The sequence below is a fragment of the Pseudopipra pipra genome, chromosome 4 (genome assembly GCF_036250125.1).
Source record: "Pseudopipra pipra isolate bDixPip1 chromosome 4, bDixPip1.hap1, whole genome shotgun sequence".
In the NCBI taxonomy this organism is placed as follows: Eukaryota; Metazoa; Chordata; class Aves; order Passeriformes; family Pipridae; genus Pseudopipra; species Pseudopipra pipra.
In genome coordinates this window covers 51,351,955-51,367,251 of record NC_087552.1, presented here as the reverse complement: position 1 = coordinate 51,367,251, position 15,297 = coordinate 51,351,955, and the positions used below count along the sequence as shown (strand labels likewise).

Genomic DNA, 15,297 nt, shown 5'->3' with positions numbered 1-15,297 from the left:
ACTTCAGTTCACATCACCAAGGCACTCTTTTTACTATGGAACAGACATACTTGATTCAATTTTAGTGTCACAGAAGAAATACGAAGGAATAGTATAAGGTCCATAGCTCACTTGGAAAAGACAAAAAAAAGAATATATTTTCCATTTTTCTCAAGCAAATGTCAGTATTTTTCATTTTACATACCCTATAAAGTTCTAGGAAGTAAAAAAATTATCTTTTAAGAACTAGATTAAACCTCAACATTAGACAGATTACTGAGTTTCCAGTATAGGGGTACAGTAAGTGGTTGCCTCTCTTTCTTAAGCCATTGTGCTTAACACTGAGCCTGTGTTATGAAGAGAAACTGAGCACCTGGTACCTAGGCTTGTCTTTGCTCATATATGATACTCTAACTAGTACTGAGTTTGTGTAGCTCTTCTGGTTTTCCTCTCCATTTGCCGGAGGACACCTTCTCATGATTCACACTTGGGTGTTGATCCATCAGCTGAAAAAAACCCACCCCAATCCTACTCTGTGCCAGTTAGGTAAAATTCTTAGGTTTTAAGTGCAATGACTCAGAGAAAAATGTTGCATAAAATTTAATTGTCTGACTTTTCAAAAGAAAAAAAAAAGAAAAAAGAAAAATAATAAAGCCTTCAAATTAAAGGTAGCTGTGTAATTACATTACTCAGTGGCCAACACAACTCAAACTATCAGACTTCTGAAAAAGCTACTCAGGATTTTCCTCACGGAAAATCTGGGATGAAAGCTTCTGGGCAAGAGCCCTTCTGAAAAATTCTCTGGTTCAAGTACATGAAAAAAAAATTTCTATGATCTTTTGCCACGTTTTATTTGAACACTGCTGTTGAGAATTGTATCAAGACTTGCTACAGCCAACTTATACAGAAGATTCCTGATCCGAGTACTTCTTTTTCATCTTTTTAACTTTACAGGAACAGTGACTTATTTCCCTTTCAGACAATGTTATAGGGGCAATTGGAAGATGGCACTCTCATTGCCTCAAGTTCATGGTAAAATCAGTAAAAAATATTTTTCGTTCATTTTGCTCACTCTTAGCTGTACTTTTTTTCTGCAGAATAATCCATTTAACATTCTTCACGCAAATATTGCTCTGAAACTAATATAGAGTTGGAATTAAGTTAGTCAAAGTCTTTAAGCCAAACATCTGCTTGGAATTCCATACAGGTCTTTTTTGAAAAGAAATGTCAACCGAATATTTCTCAGTCTCATCTGTGTTACCAGTGAATCTTATGGGTAGATATAAGTAATAAATGCTTCTTAATAAGTGAATACTGTCTGAAAATTTAAAAGAAAGTGATGTAATACATAATTCTAGAACCAAGGAGAGGTTAAGATGTTTACTGCCTTTATATGGAGGAAGAAAGGGACAATATTTTTGTTTAGTCAGGATGATATATATAATTTTTTAAGGGATTCACCTTAATTAAAAATTGCCAGTTTTTAACTATTTAAAGGAAATTAAGTTTTTGTCACTGAAGATAAAGCATTTAACAGAATAAATATTTTGACAGAATTTTGACTTTTGGGAAGCACGTGATATTAAAAAAGTACACATTAAAACAGAGTGTGTTACAAGCAAGTATTTTAGTTTTAAACCTGTAGCCAATTTTTAAACAACCACAAAATATGTCAGAGCATATATTTAGACATATCTAAATATATTGAAACCAACTGACCTAAGTATATTATAAAAGTGTTAAGTGTAAAAATGGCAGAGAGAATGCTACCAGACCAGAAACTTTCATTTTGCACTTAGTTGTTTCATTACAAAAATGCAAACACTAACAGACAGCTTTACCTACAGAATATCCTTCAAAGATTCCACTGTTCAAGGGAAAAAGCAATATTATCTCTTCAAATGGCATAAAATATATTTTGAAATCAAAGAAAAAGAAGAAAAAGAAATATGTTTTTGAAAGCATCTCCTGCTTGTTATTATGCTGAGCAAAACTCAACTTAGTAGAACAAGCACAAAGCTCTAAATTTCCTGTCAGAAAGGCTACTGCCATTAGGAAAATATTTATACACAGTATAAACTGTGTATCAGTATAAGATCTCAGTTTAAAAGACAGTAAGATCTTAGTTTGAAATTCTGAGTGTTTCAGGCCAAAGCACAGTTACAAAGCTTAACTATTAAAAATTAATTAAAAAAATCTCTTGGTTGCATAACATATTGTTTGATAGAAAGGATGGAAAGACTATAAACCAGATGATTATTTGGATACTATAACCTTACTTGTTTTTCCCTGTCCTTTTGCAAGGCAGAAAAATAGCTTTATTTTGAATAGATTTTTCAAATTAATCTGATTTATTTTGATGGAATAATAGAAGCTGTAATAGTTGATGTTTACAGAAAAGGATAAAAGGTTTCATTGTACAAAGGAATCCCATAACAACCAGGCATAATAATGATTTAAAAAGGTGCTTCCATCAGCTTCAGGCAATAAAAAGCAGCCAAAGTAGTACCTTTAACATTTCTGTGCACTTCTTACACAGTGTAATCCATTTACAGAGAAGAAGGCTGTGGAGAAAGATCTACAATAGAATACAGATGTTCTAAATCTGCAGTTAACTGTAGCATCAACTCAAGGTCAAGATTAGTGTCTCAACCTTGCTGAGACTACCCTTGATGGATTACAAATTATTTTTCTGGAAATATGCAGTCTGAATGACTTTGACAAGTAGACTCCATTGCAGACTGCTTTACGGAGATATTTAGCTTGAACAACTGTATTTCATGACTTTAGTTTCTTAATTTTTGTATGTCAATAAAAATAATGTAGAGAGAGAACAATGTAAGCCTTACCTGCAACAAATAACAGCTTTACATGACAAAGCCAAATCCAGGAAATACTGTCTCACTCCAAATGTCAAAGCATACTTCAGAGATTTACCATCAATGATGAGAGCAAAATCATTTTCCTTCCTTAAAGCATCACCAAGAGTACTGCAATGATGGCTAAGTGTCTCTCTTGTTCCCTGTTGCACAAAAGAAATTGTGTCCATTAATTTTAATTCCTACTATTCTTAAATCCGATTTTTTTGTGGGTGTGAAATCAGAAACACTGGCATTTTGGTTTTTGAGGAAATTGCCTTTTCATTGATTGTGCTATCAATTAGTATAGAACGAAAAGAATATTTGCAACAGCTGTACTATTGGAAACCACAGTAGAAATGGTGTGTATGACTGCTCTTGCACTCAGCAGAAAAAAAAAAGAAGGGCGTAAGCTATGGTGGAACTTTTAAATGCTTTTTAAATGGAAACAATCTTGCCATAAATATTTGCCAAAAGGCATTATTAAATAATTTTTCTATATATCCATGCAAGAGACCATTCAGATATATATAGATACCAGAAGAAACAACTTCTATTCACTATTATATGAAATGGTTCTAAATGTTTAGCAAAAAGGAAACACAGATAATTCATGATATAAGTACATGCATTATAACTGATAATTCTATCACATTAAATGTATATTTTAACATAATTTAACAATTATAACATCAAGTATATGTTATATAAAGGAATGTATTTTGTATTTTTCATTTGCTAATGACAGTTCGAATCACACCTACACAAGTCACTGTTTTGTGGTCCACTACTAACTTCAGATTACATTCAGTAGATAATACATTCATCTGTATTTATGCAGCACCCTGTTTTGGAAAGGTCACTGACATCTAGTTAGCTACAGTACAGCTCTACCATGGAGTGTCAGGAAGGAGGAAAAAATATTGCTTGTTGCATTTCTTTTTTAAAGGCCTTCACAGAGCTACAACATACTCTTTTTCCTATTTTTTCCTGCCTCATAGCCCAGAAGTAAGAAGGAGAGGAGAAAGGAAGATGAAAAAAACCCTCTTCTGCTTATAAAATACTCAATTTGGAAGCCAGTAACATCCTATGACAACAAGGTTGCTATTTTTTCTACAAGTTTACCAAACAAATAATTGTGCTACTTCAGTGATGTCAGGTATACATAAACAAAATTTGGTGTAAGCACCTAAAAATAAAACACTGAACTAATTAAATATCTCAAAACCCTCTGAAATGAAATTAAAGATAGTGCTTTGCCTTTTCAACCCAATGTACTCCTCCCAGTTCCACACACTGTTGTCCATGTTTTTTTGACTACTTTGCTTCTACTGGTCTTCTAAAAATTCACTGGTTTATCTAGAAGGAAATTAGGCTGTTGGAGAATTCTGAACTTCAGGTGTCCTGACTCTCCCTCACTAGGAATTGCGATGGAAATGAATTACGTTACAGAGTCTTTAAAATGACAATAACTTCCATTAACTATTTTCCAGAGCATTAAGAAATATTGTAATGTAAAGAAAGTATTAATTTTTTTCCCATCTCAGTGGACTATTTAGTTTCTAATGAAATTTAAGCAACACATGAAAAGTCATATTCCTCCTGTCTATTATTTCTTTTGTATAATGAAATCCCCATAATCCAGGAGTAAATGGTCAGGGACATGCTGTGGCACTTTGACATGCAAGTCTATAGACCTCAAGGGGATCCACCTAAGCATACTGAGGGAGCTGGCCAAAGAGCTTGCCAAGCCATTCTCCATCATTTATCATCGGTTCTGGTTAACTAGGGAGATCCCTGGTGACCAGAGGTTGGCTAGTGTGATACACATCTACAAGAAGGGTCAGAAGGAGGGTCTCAGGAACTACAGGCCTGCCAGCCTGATCTCAGTGCCAGGGAAGGTCATTGAACAGACTGAGTGCCATCACACAGTATGTGCAGGTCAACGAGGTGGTCAGGCCCAGCCAGCACAGGTTTAGGAAAGGCAGTTCCTGCTTCATCAACCTGATCTCCTTCTATGACAAGGTGACCTGCTTTGTGGATAAGGGAAGAGTTGTGGGTGTTGTCTACCTAGACTTTAGTAAAGCCTTTGATGCTGTCTCCCACAGCATTCTCCTGGAGAAACTGTCTGCTCATAGCTTGAACAGTTGCACTCTTCACTGGGTCAAAAACTGTCTGGATAGCTGGGCCCAGAGAGTGGTGGTGAATGGAACTGGGAGTCAGTCACGAGTGGTGTTCCCCAGGGCTCTGTACTGGGGCCAGTTCTCTTTCATATCTTTACTGATGATCTGGACAAGGGGGTTGAGGGCACTCTCAGTCAGTTCGTATATGACACCAGGATGGGCGAGAATGCTGATTTGATGAAAGGCAGAAAGGCTCTGCAGAGGGATCTGGACAGGCTGGATCGATGGGCTGAGGCCAACTGGATGAGGTACAATAAAGCCAGGTGCTGGGGTCCTGTGCTTGGGTCACAACAACCCCATGCAACACGACAGGCTGGGGGAAGACTGGCTAGAAAGCTGTCTGACAGAAAAAGACCTGGGGGTCCTGGTCAACATGAGCCAGCTGAACATGAGCCAGCAGTGTGCCCCAGTGGTCAAGAAGGCCAATGGCATCCTGGACTGTATCAGTCATAGTGTGGCCAGTAGGATCAGGGCAGTGATCGTCCCCCTGGACTCAGCACTGGTGAGGCTGCACCTTGAATTCTGTGTTCAGTTTTGGGCTCCTCACTACAGGAAAGACATTGAGGTGCTGGAAAGAGTTCAGAGAAGGGCAATGAAGCTGGTGAAGGATCCGGAGCACAAGAGTGAGGTTGTTTAGCCTGGAGAAGGGAGGTCTGGGGGCCTTATCACTCTCTACAACTGCCTTAAAGGAGGTTGTAGTGAGCTGGGGGTTGATCTCTTCTCCTAGGGAAAAAGCGACAGAAAATGGTCTTAAGTTGCACCAGGGGAAGTTTAGATTGGATATTAGGAAAAATTTCTTCACTGAAAGGGTGGTCAGGCATTGGAATAGGCTGCCCAGCAAATTGGTGGAGTCACTACCTCTGGAAGTATTCAGAAGACTTGCGTGGATGTGGCACTTAGAGACATTGTTTAGCGGTGAACTCCTCTGTTTAAACTGACCGTAATTTTTTATCACAAGCAGACATGCCATCAGCTCCAAGCATGCTACACATTAAATAAAAAAAACCCTACCCCAACCCCAAGAGAAAACAAAACTCTTACCCCAACTGTAAAACTGTTGTATTTAAAATTCCTTTGTGGGATAACTCCCTATGCTGAAATGACCCTTATTCACTTGACACCATTTCCATAAAGTATTTTTCAATGAAATTGAGTGGTAATCAAACTGTTTTCTAGTTACAGTTTAAGTTCATGATTAAAAGAATAAAGTTATATTATAACTTCTGTCTACAATTAACAGTACTATACTGAAATTTACCAGTCCATTACATTACTATAAAGGCAAATAAAATCCAGTGCTCTTTTATGTAAGAACTTACTAACAAAAAACCACATTTTGTTTGTGAAGCTAAGCAGATGTTCATGGAAGTAGAGCCTCGAAACAAATAATGATGCAAAAAACTGAGATATCTAAATGCTTTCCATTCTATACTAGCAATGTCTACTGGAGAGCAGAGAGGTGGGTGGGTCTGGGATATTTTTAATTTCATAAATAGAGGTGTTGGTTCATATAAAAGAGGATCTTTTATTTCAGCATATTCTTTGTAAATTCAGTTCACAGAGCTGCGATACAGTCTGGACAAATATATTTTTTTACTCTAATCTCCTCTGTCTTGCATGCTAAGGTCATAACAATGACCAAATTGAGGAGGTATTTGTTGGTTAAATCTGTTTTTACATGTCTTAGGGACAGGGGACTCTGCCTGTCAATAAAGGGATTAGAACTGAGGTAGCTACTTTTTAGGAGAAGCCACTGATATGCAAGGGACATGTACTATTATTTTAACAGCAATGACAAGAAGTATCCACTTACTGCCACTGTTCTCAGTATAGTGTTTTACTGTTTTTCAGAAGAGTATGCAAACCAAGAAAAGTCAACCTTCCTAACTCCTATGAAACTATCAACATTTTCATATAGCAAAGTCTCAAGTGTATTGGCTAATTTTTACTCAGAGATTTGTTGGGTAGTGAAAAAATAAAGCAAAGTTAAGGACCTTATCAAAAACCTTCCCTGTTTTTTCAACAAACAATGATTGCAATCTTTCAAAAGCTATCCAATGAACTAAACTAAGAAAAGAAAACTTGAGCCTCTACATTAATATCACAGGCTACTTGTGTCAAAAGTTGCTTACTGTATCAACAGATATTAATCAACAGCTTCTGTCTGTCCTGTGTTTGGGATTTAATTTTAAATGTTATCAGTAAAAATATGTTCCTTAAGACAATCTGTATTTGAAATATAGGCATCATGATTAAATTCATACTAACTAATGTTGGAAATATATTATTCTAAATGAGAATAAAAAATTTAAAGAAATACTTATTTAAAAAAATAATAAGTATTTTAATTCATGTTGTAGCCTACTCTTACATGCTACCACGGCATTCTTCAATTAAGGCACTGTCGCTGATTCTCAAATTTTCTTTTCATTTTCTCTCCTTAAGTCTTATCTTGAGCAACCTCACCACAATATGAAGTAACAAACCTCATTTTAGGATTTCCTACTGAAGCCTTCTGGACAGTGAGTTTTCTCAATGAGGAAATTCTTCCAAGTTCATTTAAGTCTCCCTTACAGGATGGTGAAAGGATTTAAGTTCTTTTCCCTCATGGGATTTTTCAACTAATATTGCATTCCAACTTTATCTAAATAATATATTCTCTACAAAGCACTGTACAGAAGTGCACAAGTGGAAGTTGGCAGTTTTAACCTTTGTACTTCACCATCTGAGTACAATTTCAGCTGTTTAATCACACAGTAACAATTTTTGCCAGATGCCAACTATTCTGTAAGAAACAGCATTAGAAAGGAACTTAGAATAGTTTTTTGGGTATTGGTGGGTGCTAGTAGAAGCATGTGCCTGCGCAGATGAAATCTACCACCTGGAATTTGTCTGCCCATCGTTCTAAGGTTCATTTGTGCAGTAGCTACACTGTTTCCAGTTATTCAGTAACATTTTGTTACTGTGACTGTATGGTTACTTTGTGACTGTATGGTCACAAAGACCATACAGTCTTCCAAGCATGAAGATTATAAAAAAGAATAAAAAAGCAACCTCCCAAAACAAACACAAACAACAACCCCCAAACTATGGTTTTGGCAGAATTTTCTATGTTTCTCCAGAGAAACAGATACTCCAAGTTATTTTTTAGGCAACCTCCATCATGATGTCTGGATATTTTAAGCAGTAAAATATTGTTTCATTAACTGAAAACTTTGCAGATTTTACTTACATCAAGAGAGCCTTCGTTTATAACAATTAGTCCCATGTTCTTTCTCAAAAGTTTACAGGAGTGACCTGTTAAAAAAGATTTGGTGTTCAAAAATCTGTTCCACAAAATCCATTATAATATAATAAGGCATTTTTCCTCTAAGAGAACTACACACAAAATTAAACATAAGATTTCCCCAGCTGAAATCAATGGTAAAAAAAATCATGCACATACATAAAGTTCTTTAAGATTTGAAATAACAGAAATAAGAAGGATCCATATGACTAAAGTAAGGCTTTATTTTAGGCATGTATCTAGTCTACTGCAGAAGTGCTAATTTAGTCACATGCAAATAATATTAAATCTTAAAAGCAACATCTATGTATCCCTATTTAAAAATACAGATTTATCATTGTTGAAATTAGTCTTTTTCCCCCCTCCTTCAAAATAAAAAGAAAGAATAAAAGGAAACCTTTGATTAATGCTAAAACTTATAGTACTTTATTGTACCATCTATGTAGTTTTGCTTCAGTTAAGATTATGGTTGCTATTAGCTTTCTTGGAAAGAAGAAAAAATAGAGAAGGGAAACTAAGAATACTTATGTTTTCTTAATATTACCCCCTCTCACTGTCAAAAGCCAACCAATGTATTTTTAATTCAATTCATAAGCTATAAAAAGTACAAAGGCCTATTGTTTTGCCTCCTCTCTTTTCTTGCTCTTACTATTTTAACAGAGGCAGAATCCATCATTCCCCACTTTCCCCCTACCAGTGACTGAAAAATAAATATACACTCAAATTATGGAATGACATATAATATTATTTTTAAAAGATAACTTTCCATTCTTAAAGACATTTTACTCCATAAGCTTCTACTATTTCTAAACCTGTAACAAAGCCATCAAATAAATGCAAATATAATACCGATGTTAATGGCAGTCTCTTGTTTGTCCCCAGTAAGTATCCAAATTTTTATGTCTGCTTTCATGAGTGTCTCTATGGTTTCAGGCACTTTGTCTTGAAGTTTATCTTCAATTGCTGTTGCTCCAAGAAGCTGAAGGTTCTGTGAACATAAAATACTTTGTACGTGCAGGTTTTTTTGGTTTAAATTCAGTTTTAATCACCCATTTATTTTATTTAACTTCCCATATTTACGACAAGATTAATGGTCTCTAAACTCATTAATCAGATTTGCTATCAACAATTAAGAACTTCCAGTTCATTCCTACGAGCTTTAATTTTGACATCTATGTGGCTTGACAAACTGCACAGCATGACCCTCAAACCAATTATTCACAAGCTCAGTAGCTTGTTCAGCAACAGCTACCTTTTCCTGAGGAGCACCTTTCTGATTTCTCTCTTATTATGACTTCAGTTTTTTTTAAAAAATACACCACCTGTCAATTCATCTAATCTTACAGTTACAGTCCTGATTATGTTTGGTTTTAACCTCTTATGCAGTCTATACAGTTTTTGTGAATACAGCCATTTTTATATTTCACATTTCTATACCTTTAAAACTAGCTAAATGCAAATGACACCATTATAAACCTAATAGCATGCAATCCTGGTTGCAGCATGGCCCACATACTACATACTGAGAAAGTACTTGTGCAGCTAATACAAGAATTTGTAATGGTAGCAGGGTTGTTATGGCATTAAAACGCTACATAGTTTTATGACTGTCTTGTCATGCCTAGATAAACTGCTCATCTATGTAAACTGAAGGCCCACAAGTGACTGAAGCTATATACCCTCATTCTTTTTTCATGAATTAAACACTGCAGGTTCTTGAAGCTCTGAATTTTAAGTAGTTTCATTAATGTAATCTCTCTTATACTTTCCAAGGAAAAGAACAAAAATACCCCCCGTCAAATGTAAGTATCAAAACTATTGCTCTCATGCACCTCTTTTTCTTATAAATTTAAGAGTCATGGGACTCTTTTTTCTTGAGGCAGTGAAGTCTTGGCTACTCCAGCAGCAATGTTGCCAGAAACTCAAGTGGAACTCAAGGCTCTGCTCTTGTGATGCTGTATCTGGGTATCACCTCTCTTTGTGGGCCTTCAGTACAAGTCAGGTTGATAAAGTGGAGCAAGTCCAACAGAGGGACACAAAAACAGTTTAGGGCCCCCCAGCATACTATATTAAGAGTGCCTGAAGAAGTAAGATGAATTTAACATGGGAAAGAAATACAGCTAAGGGAGGGATTCCATGGCTGCCTTCTGCTAACTGAAGAGGGCTTGCAGAGCAATCATCTTCCTACAAGATGTATGATGCATGGTGAAAGAGCAAGAGGCAAGAGTCACATCCTCCATCAGTAAAAATTTTAACTCAGAAAAAGGGAAAAAGACTAGTTGAGCATCAAAAAAGTTACCTGCTGCAGCTGGGAAAACTCCCTCCTTGTAGATACTCAAACTTCATCAAAATGTTGGGCAAGCAAAACTAGCCCTGCTTTGAGCAGGGACTTGTGCCTAAATGACCTCCAGAAGTCCCTTCTGATCTTGACTACTCCATGGTTCCAAGATCATTATATAATTAAGCAAATGTTGTTTGTCTGTTATTACACTTTTTTACATAATAGAGCAACTCTGAAAAAAAGCTTACCAGTAGTTCAACTCAAAATCTACACTTTCTAGCAATATAGCTACCTGCAGCAAAAACTTTGTCAAATTAACATCTCGTTCATTTTAATTATCTAAACTTCAAGGACTACACAATACAACTGTCAGTATGTTGCTGGATATTTTTTCCTCAATAAGCATTATTCCTCAATAATGATTCACTTTTCATGGTACAGAAAGTAAGGATAATAATTAAAAACCCACTCTTCTGCTCATCCCTCTGCCCACCCTCCATCTTCCCCCCCCAAATAAACCAAACCCCAGAAAGCTATGCAAGCTACACATACTTTTTCAATTAGTTCATAGCTCTCCTCAAGTTTGAGTGCTCTGTTTTGTATAGCTGTAGAAGCACGGTGATAAACATCTAGCCACTCTTGATAATCACTTTCTGAAATCTCAGCCACAGCAAAACAGAGAGTTCTTAAGCCTAAAGAGAAAGCAGATAATAAGTATGATTCAGTATCTGTTAGTCCCTTCCCTGATATGCCTGCAATGTAACTACTAAAAGCTGAATTTACTTTGTATTTTATGTATGCTTGTGCCTGATTTTCAACATACTGCTGCACATCTTGAAGAACTTTTAAAATATATATAAAGTAAAAATGTGCTATAAATAGAAATTTATTCAACAGAGTAACAGTTTCAAAGTAGTTGAATGTAATACAGGTAGATGTCCTTCAGGAGAAAAAAAATCTATAAAGTTTTATGTAAGATTAGACCTAGTTTAAACTGTAAACAAAACACGAAGGAATTCCAACACTTGATGAACAGGTGTGTACGTAAGATTTTTAGGAACATTAAAACCATAAGATTGAATTATATTTCTGAGTAAAAATTTTATGAACTGAAATGTTGCTACTCTGGAAAGCAGTGATGTTAAAATATACAGCATAATGTAACAACTACACTCTTCACCCCTCCTCAATATCCTTAGGAAATTCTCAGCTGAAGTTTGAAACTTATCATCTAGAAGCCAACTTTGAATCCCCTAATTTAATTTTCCCATCTTACAGATTTGTTCAGCTTTCCAAATTCTTAAAATAAAATCTTTGTGTACAGGTACCATTTGGAGATTTTACTTTACAATCTTTGAGTTGATTATTAATAAAAGATTTTTTCCTTCAGCAGAAATCTGAATTAAGCACTACAGAGAGAATTTGCAACTCTATGATTTTAAGAAATACCTATTTTTTTGACAACTCTCTTTTACATTCAGTTGAAGTAGCTAGGTATGAATGCTCTAACAGTTTATTTTCACAATTGTCAGATTTCTAGAGCATGAAGTTGGCATAATTTTTTATATACTGAAAAGAGCATTGCTCTAGGCAAATGATGTCTTATGAAGCCATAGCTTGCAGGCCGGTAGATTTAGAAGGGGGACAGGCAGGACTAATGTCTAGGAGACAAACAACACCATAACCAGGCTAAATGCAATCTTTATTTGTTCACAGGTTTCTACTGTGGACAGCTCAGCACCAGTGGCAATTTTGAAATGATCAAGAGGTTGGGCATGATGTGCCTTAGATATAAGAATAACTTAGTATCTTCAGGATGAAAATCATGTGTAATCCTAGTACCTTGACAAGGAAGACAATGTCTCACCATCCAGACTTAAGAGAGTAAACTTAAGGCTGACAACTCAACTGATTCTTTTTAATATGTGTAATAAGGATATGCTAACAAGGGCCAAAGCAATGAATATAGGTGAAGGGGAGGAAAGAATCAATATCTGACTAATAGGGATACTATTTCCACAATTCTTTCTGCATATTTTCTGCAGACGACAAACTGAAGAAAAGAAATTCAAGTGTATGGAATGTCAGCAAGCAATTTTTTCAAGACATTTCCCTTCTCTTTTTAAATCAGAGCCTGATTAATTTTTCTATTTTTAAAAAGATTATTTTAATTTTGATTTAAAAGAATCTTCCAAAACAAAAATAGAAAAAAATATCATTAAGTCTGCTTCTTAACAAACTGGAACAACAGGAAAACTACACACTTTTTCTATTTATGCAAGCAGACATTAACACTCAAGCTTAATAAATGCTTACTTATAAATGCCAGCCATGCTAACCACTTCATTTTTGAACAACACACCAAGAGCATGCAGCAAATGCCAAGGACATACTGTACTGCCACATGAAAGGATACTCATAAGAAACTTCGCAACATCACTGGCTGCAATTTAAATCTGATGCAAAAATAAATACCAATTTTTTAACTGATTCCAGAGACAGGTACTTTTTTTTTTTAAAGATTGAATTCTATGCTTTTGAAAGGTTAGCAATTCGCTCTGTTGAAAAGAAGGATACAAAAAGTACTTGAACAAACTTAACACCAATATGCATGTAGAGTGGTTCTAAAGATGGGTGGAATTTTTCACTTTTTATGTTGATTCATTTGGTCCAACATGACTGGTAAGGAGTTTCACCACTGATTTAATGAGAACAGTAATTAAGAACTGGACTGAAAGTTTTGCATCAATTCACGCAGGACAGCAGATATTGATCTAATTTTATCTTTTCTATAACCAAATATATAGCCTTATGACCCAAACTAACTTCACACTGGAGTAAATTTTCCCTGACCAATTCTGGTTAAGTCTTTATAGAAACCCAGTGTGTATCTGAGGCTTTGGGTTGTACCATCAGTCAAATTCGTTCGGGTTTAGTTCTGCTTTCAACTTTATTGTATAATATATTATAACTTTACTACTTTAGGACTATTTAAGACTAACCAATGTTTCCTGCAGAGATCTTCATATGAAAAACTAACAAAAGAAACAAAACTGTGACTTGCTTCTGCTGTCACTGATAGAACCAAGAGACTGAAGCTGCTGACTGCACTAATCAAAACTCTAAGTTCCACTATAAAGCAAAAGAAAAAACTATCGAAGTCATATGTACGACAGAAAAATGATCATAGAATCATAGAATCAGCTGGGTTGGAAGGGACCTCCGAGATCATCAAGTCCAACCCTTGATCCAACACCGCTGCGGTTGCTAGACCACGGCACTAAGTGCCACATCCAGTCTCATCTTAAAAATGATCTTAGATGATATAAGAATATTTGGCCAGACATCATTTAACAAATGTAAGGACTGTATTTTAGAAGGAAAGTATTTTAATAAAGTTTGCTTTCCAGTGTAAGCTTATTTCTTAAGACACATTAAGGATAATTTGAATGTTCTAGTAAAAGTGTATTAAACAAATGAAGAGGTAAAACCACTGCAATTCAGATTTCCATAACTATTATAATTCTGCTTGCAGCTACTCTCTACCAATTCATTGATAAATTGAAACACTATTATACTGCACAGTACAACACTATAATCCTTTACTAAGATACCTGGAAGGGGGATGGCATGGATGATCTAGGAACTGTGCTAGAACAATTTACATGAATGCAGAAACCTTTCTACAGTCTGCTTTTCTGCTCACATCTGTACTGTGGAATCCACTGTAATTAACTAATTGGCTGTCTGTATCAATCATCTTAATTGCACAGTATTTTAAATTTTACTTACTATTCCTACTTCACGAACCCTCACAGAGGGGTTCCCCACCTTCGGCAACTGTTTTGTAGAAGTGGTTATTTAAACAGCAGAGATACCAAAACACCCCATTACAGAATGCTGGCAATTCCCTTATTGAGACTGGTGACAGAAACAAAGCAGCATAAAGCTATCTTAAAAGGTACACTAATCATTTCCAAGCATCTTCACTTAAGCTACTTCTTCCTGTGTGCCATCACTACAGCATTCACTGTGTGTTGGACATGAAGGTGACCATGGGAAATAGGATCGTCACAGAAACAATGCACAATGCGTTTGCTCTCTCTCTGGAAAAATATATCTTGGTTAAAAGACTCCACTGTGTACTCTGTGGGTGTGTTGGGTTGTTTTCGGTTTTTTTTTAAGCATGAAGTTATTATTCTATTTTTAAGGAGGCATTACTAAAACATAATTTTCAAACTTAACATGAGTGAAACACTAGAGGAATGTAAAATTGAAAAACTAAGAAGTTGAGCAGTAACTAAATTTCATATTTATTTTTATATTACATAATATAACCCACCTTCTGTAGCAAACTGCTCTAGATGTTTTAAGGTGATTTCTTTGTATTTTGAAGTTTCAGCGAGACGGTCATAAATTACTGTATCCTACAAAACAAAAATTAACACAGAACAATCATTAGATTGTTTATAAAAGCCCACATAGAAAAAATGTTGGCTTTTTTTGCGTAGACAACACAAATCATGTAAGAAAACGGCAGAAAAATATATGGCACTGTATTATTTAGGCATTAAAAATTAACAGATGTAATTTTGTTTCAGAAGTTAAAAAAGGACATTCCAATCCTCAGATTTTCTAAATTTAGAAATTCTGCTACAATGCAGTTTTTCTCTTCCACATTTTTTGCTGTTATTTCCCATGATTTTGAAA

General features: G+C 35.4%; 1 protein-coding gene across 4 annotated transcripts in view; it reads right to left on the bottom strand.

Annotated features, from left to right (window-relative positions):
• Positions 1–15,297, bottom strand: part of ATP8A1 (ATPase phospholipid transporting 8A1) — a 115,474-nt gene that overhangs the window by 44,242 nt on the left and 55,935 nt on the right. For all 4 annotated transcript variants that reach the window (XM_064652933.1, XM_064652934.1, XM_064652932.1 and 1 more), the window contains 5 exons: positions 14,930–15,014; positions 11,140–11,279; positions 9,156–9,294; positions 8,253–8,317; positions 2,829–3,001 (listed from right to left, as the gene is read on the bottom strand). In XM_064652933.1, the coding sequence (XP_064509003.1) occupies positions 2,829–3,001; positions 8,253–8,317; positions 9,156–9,294; positions 11,140–11,279; positions 14,930–15,014 (602 nt within the window). The remainder of the gene's footprint in view (positions 1–2,828; positions 3,002–8,252; positions 8,318–9,155; positions 9,295–11,139; positions 11,280–14,929; positions 15,015–15,297) is intronic.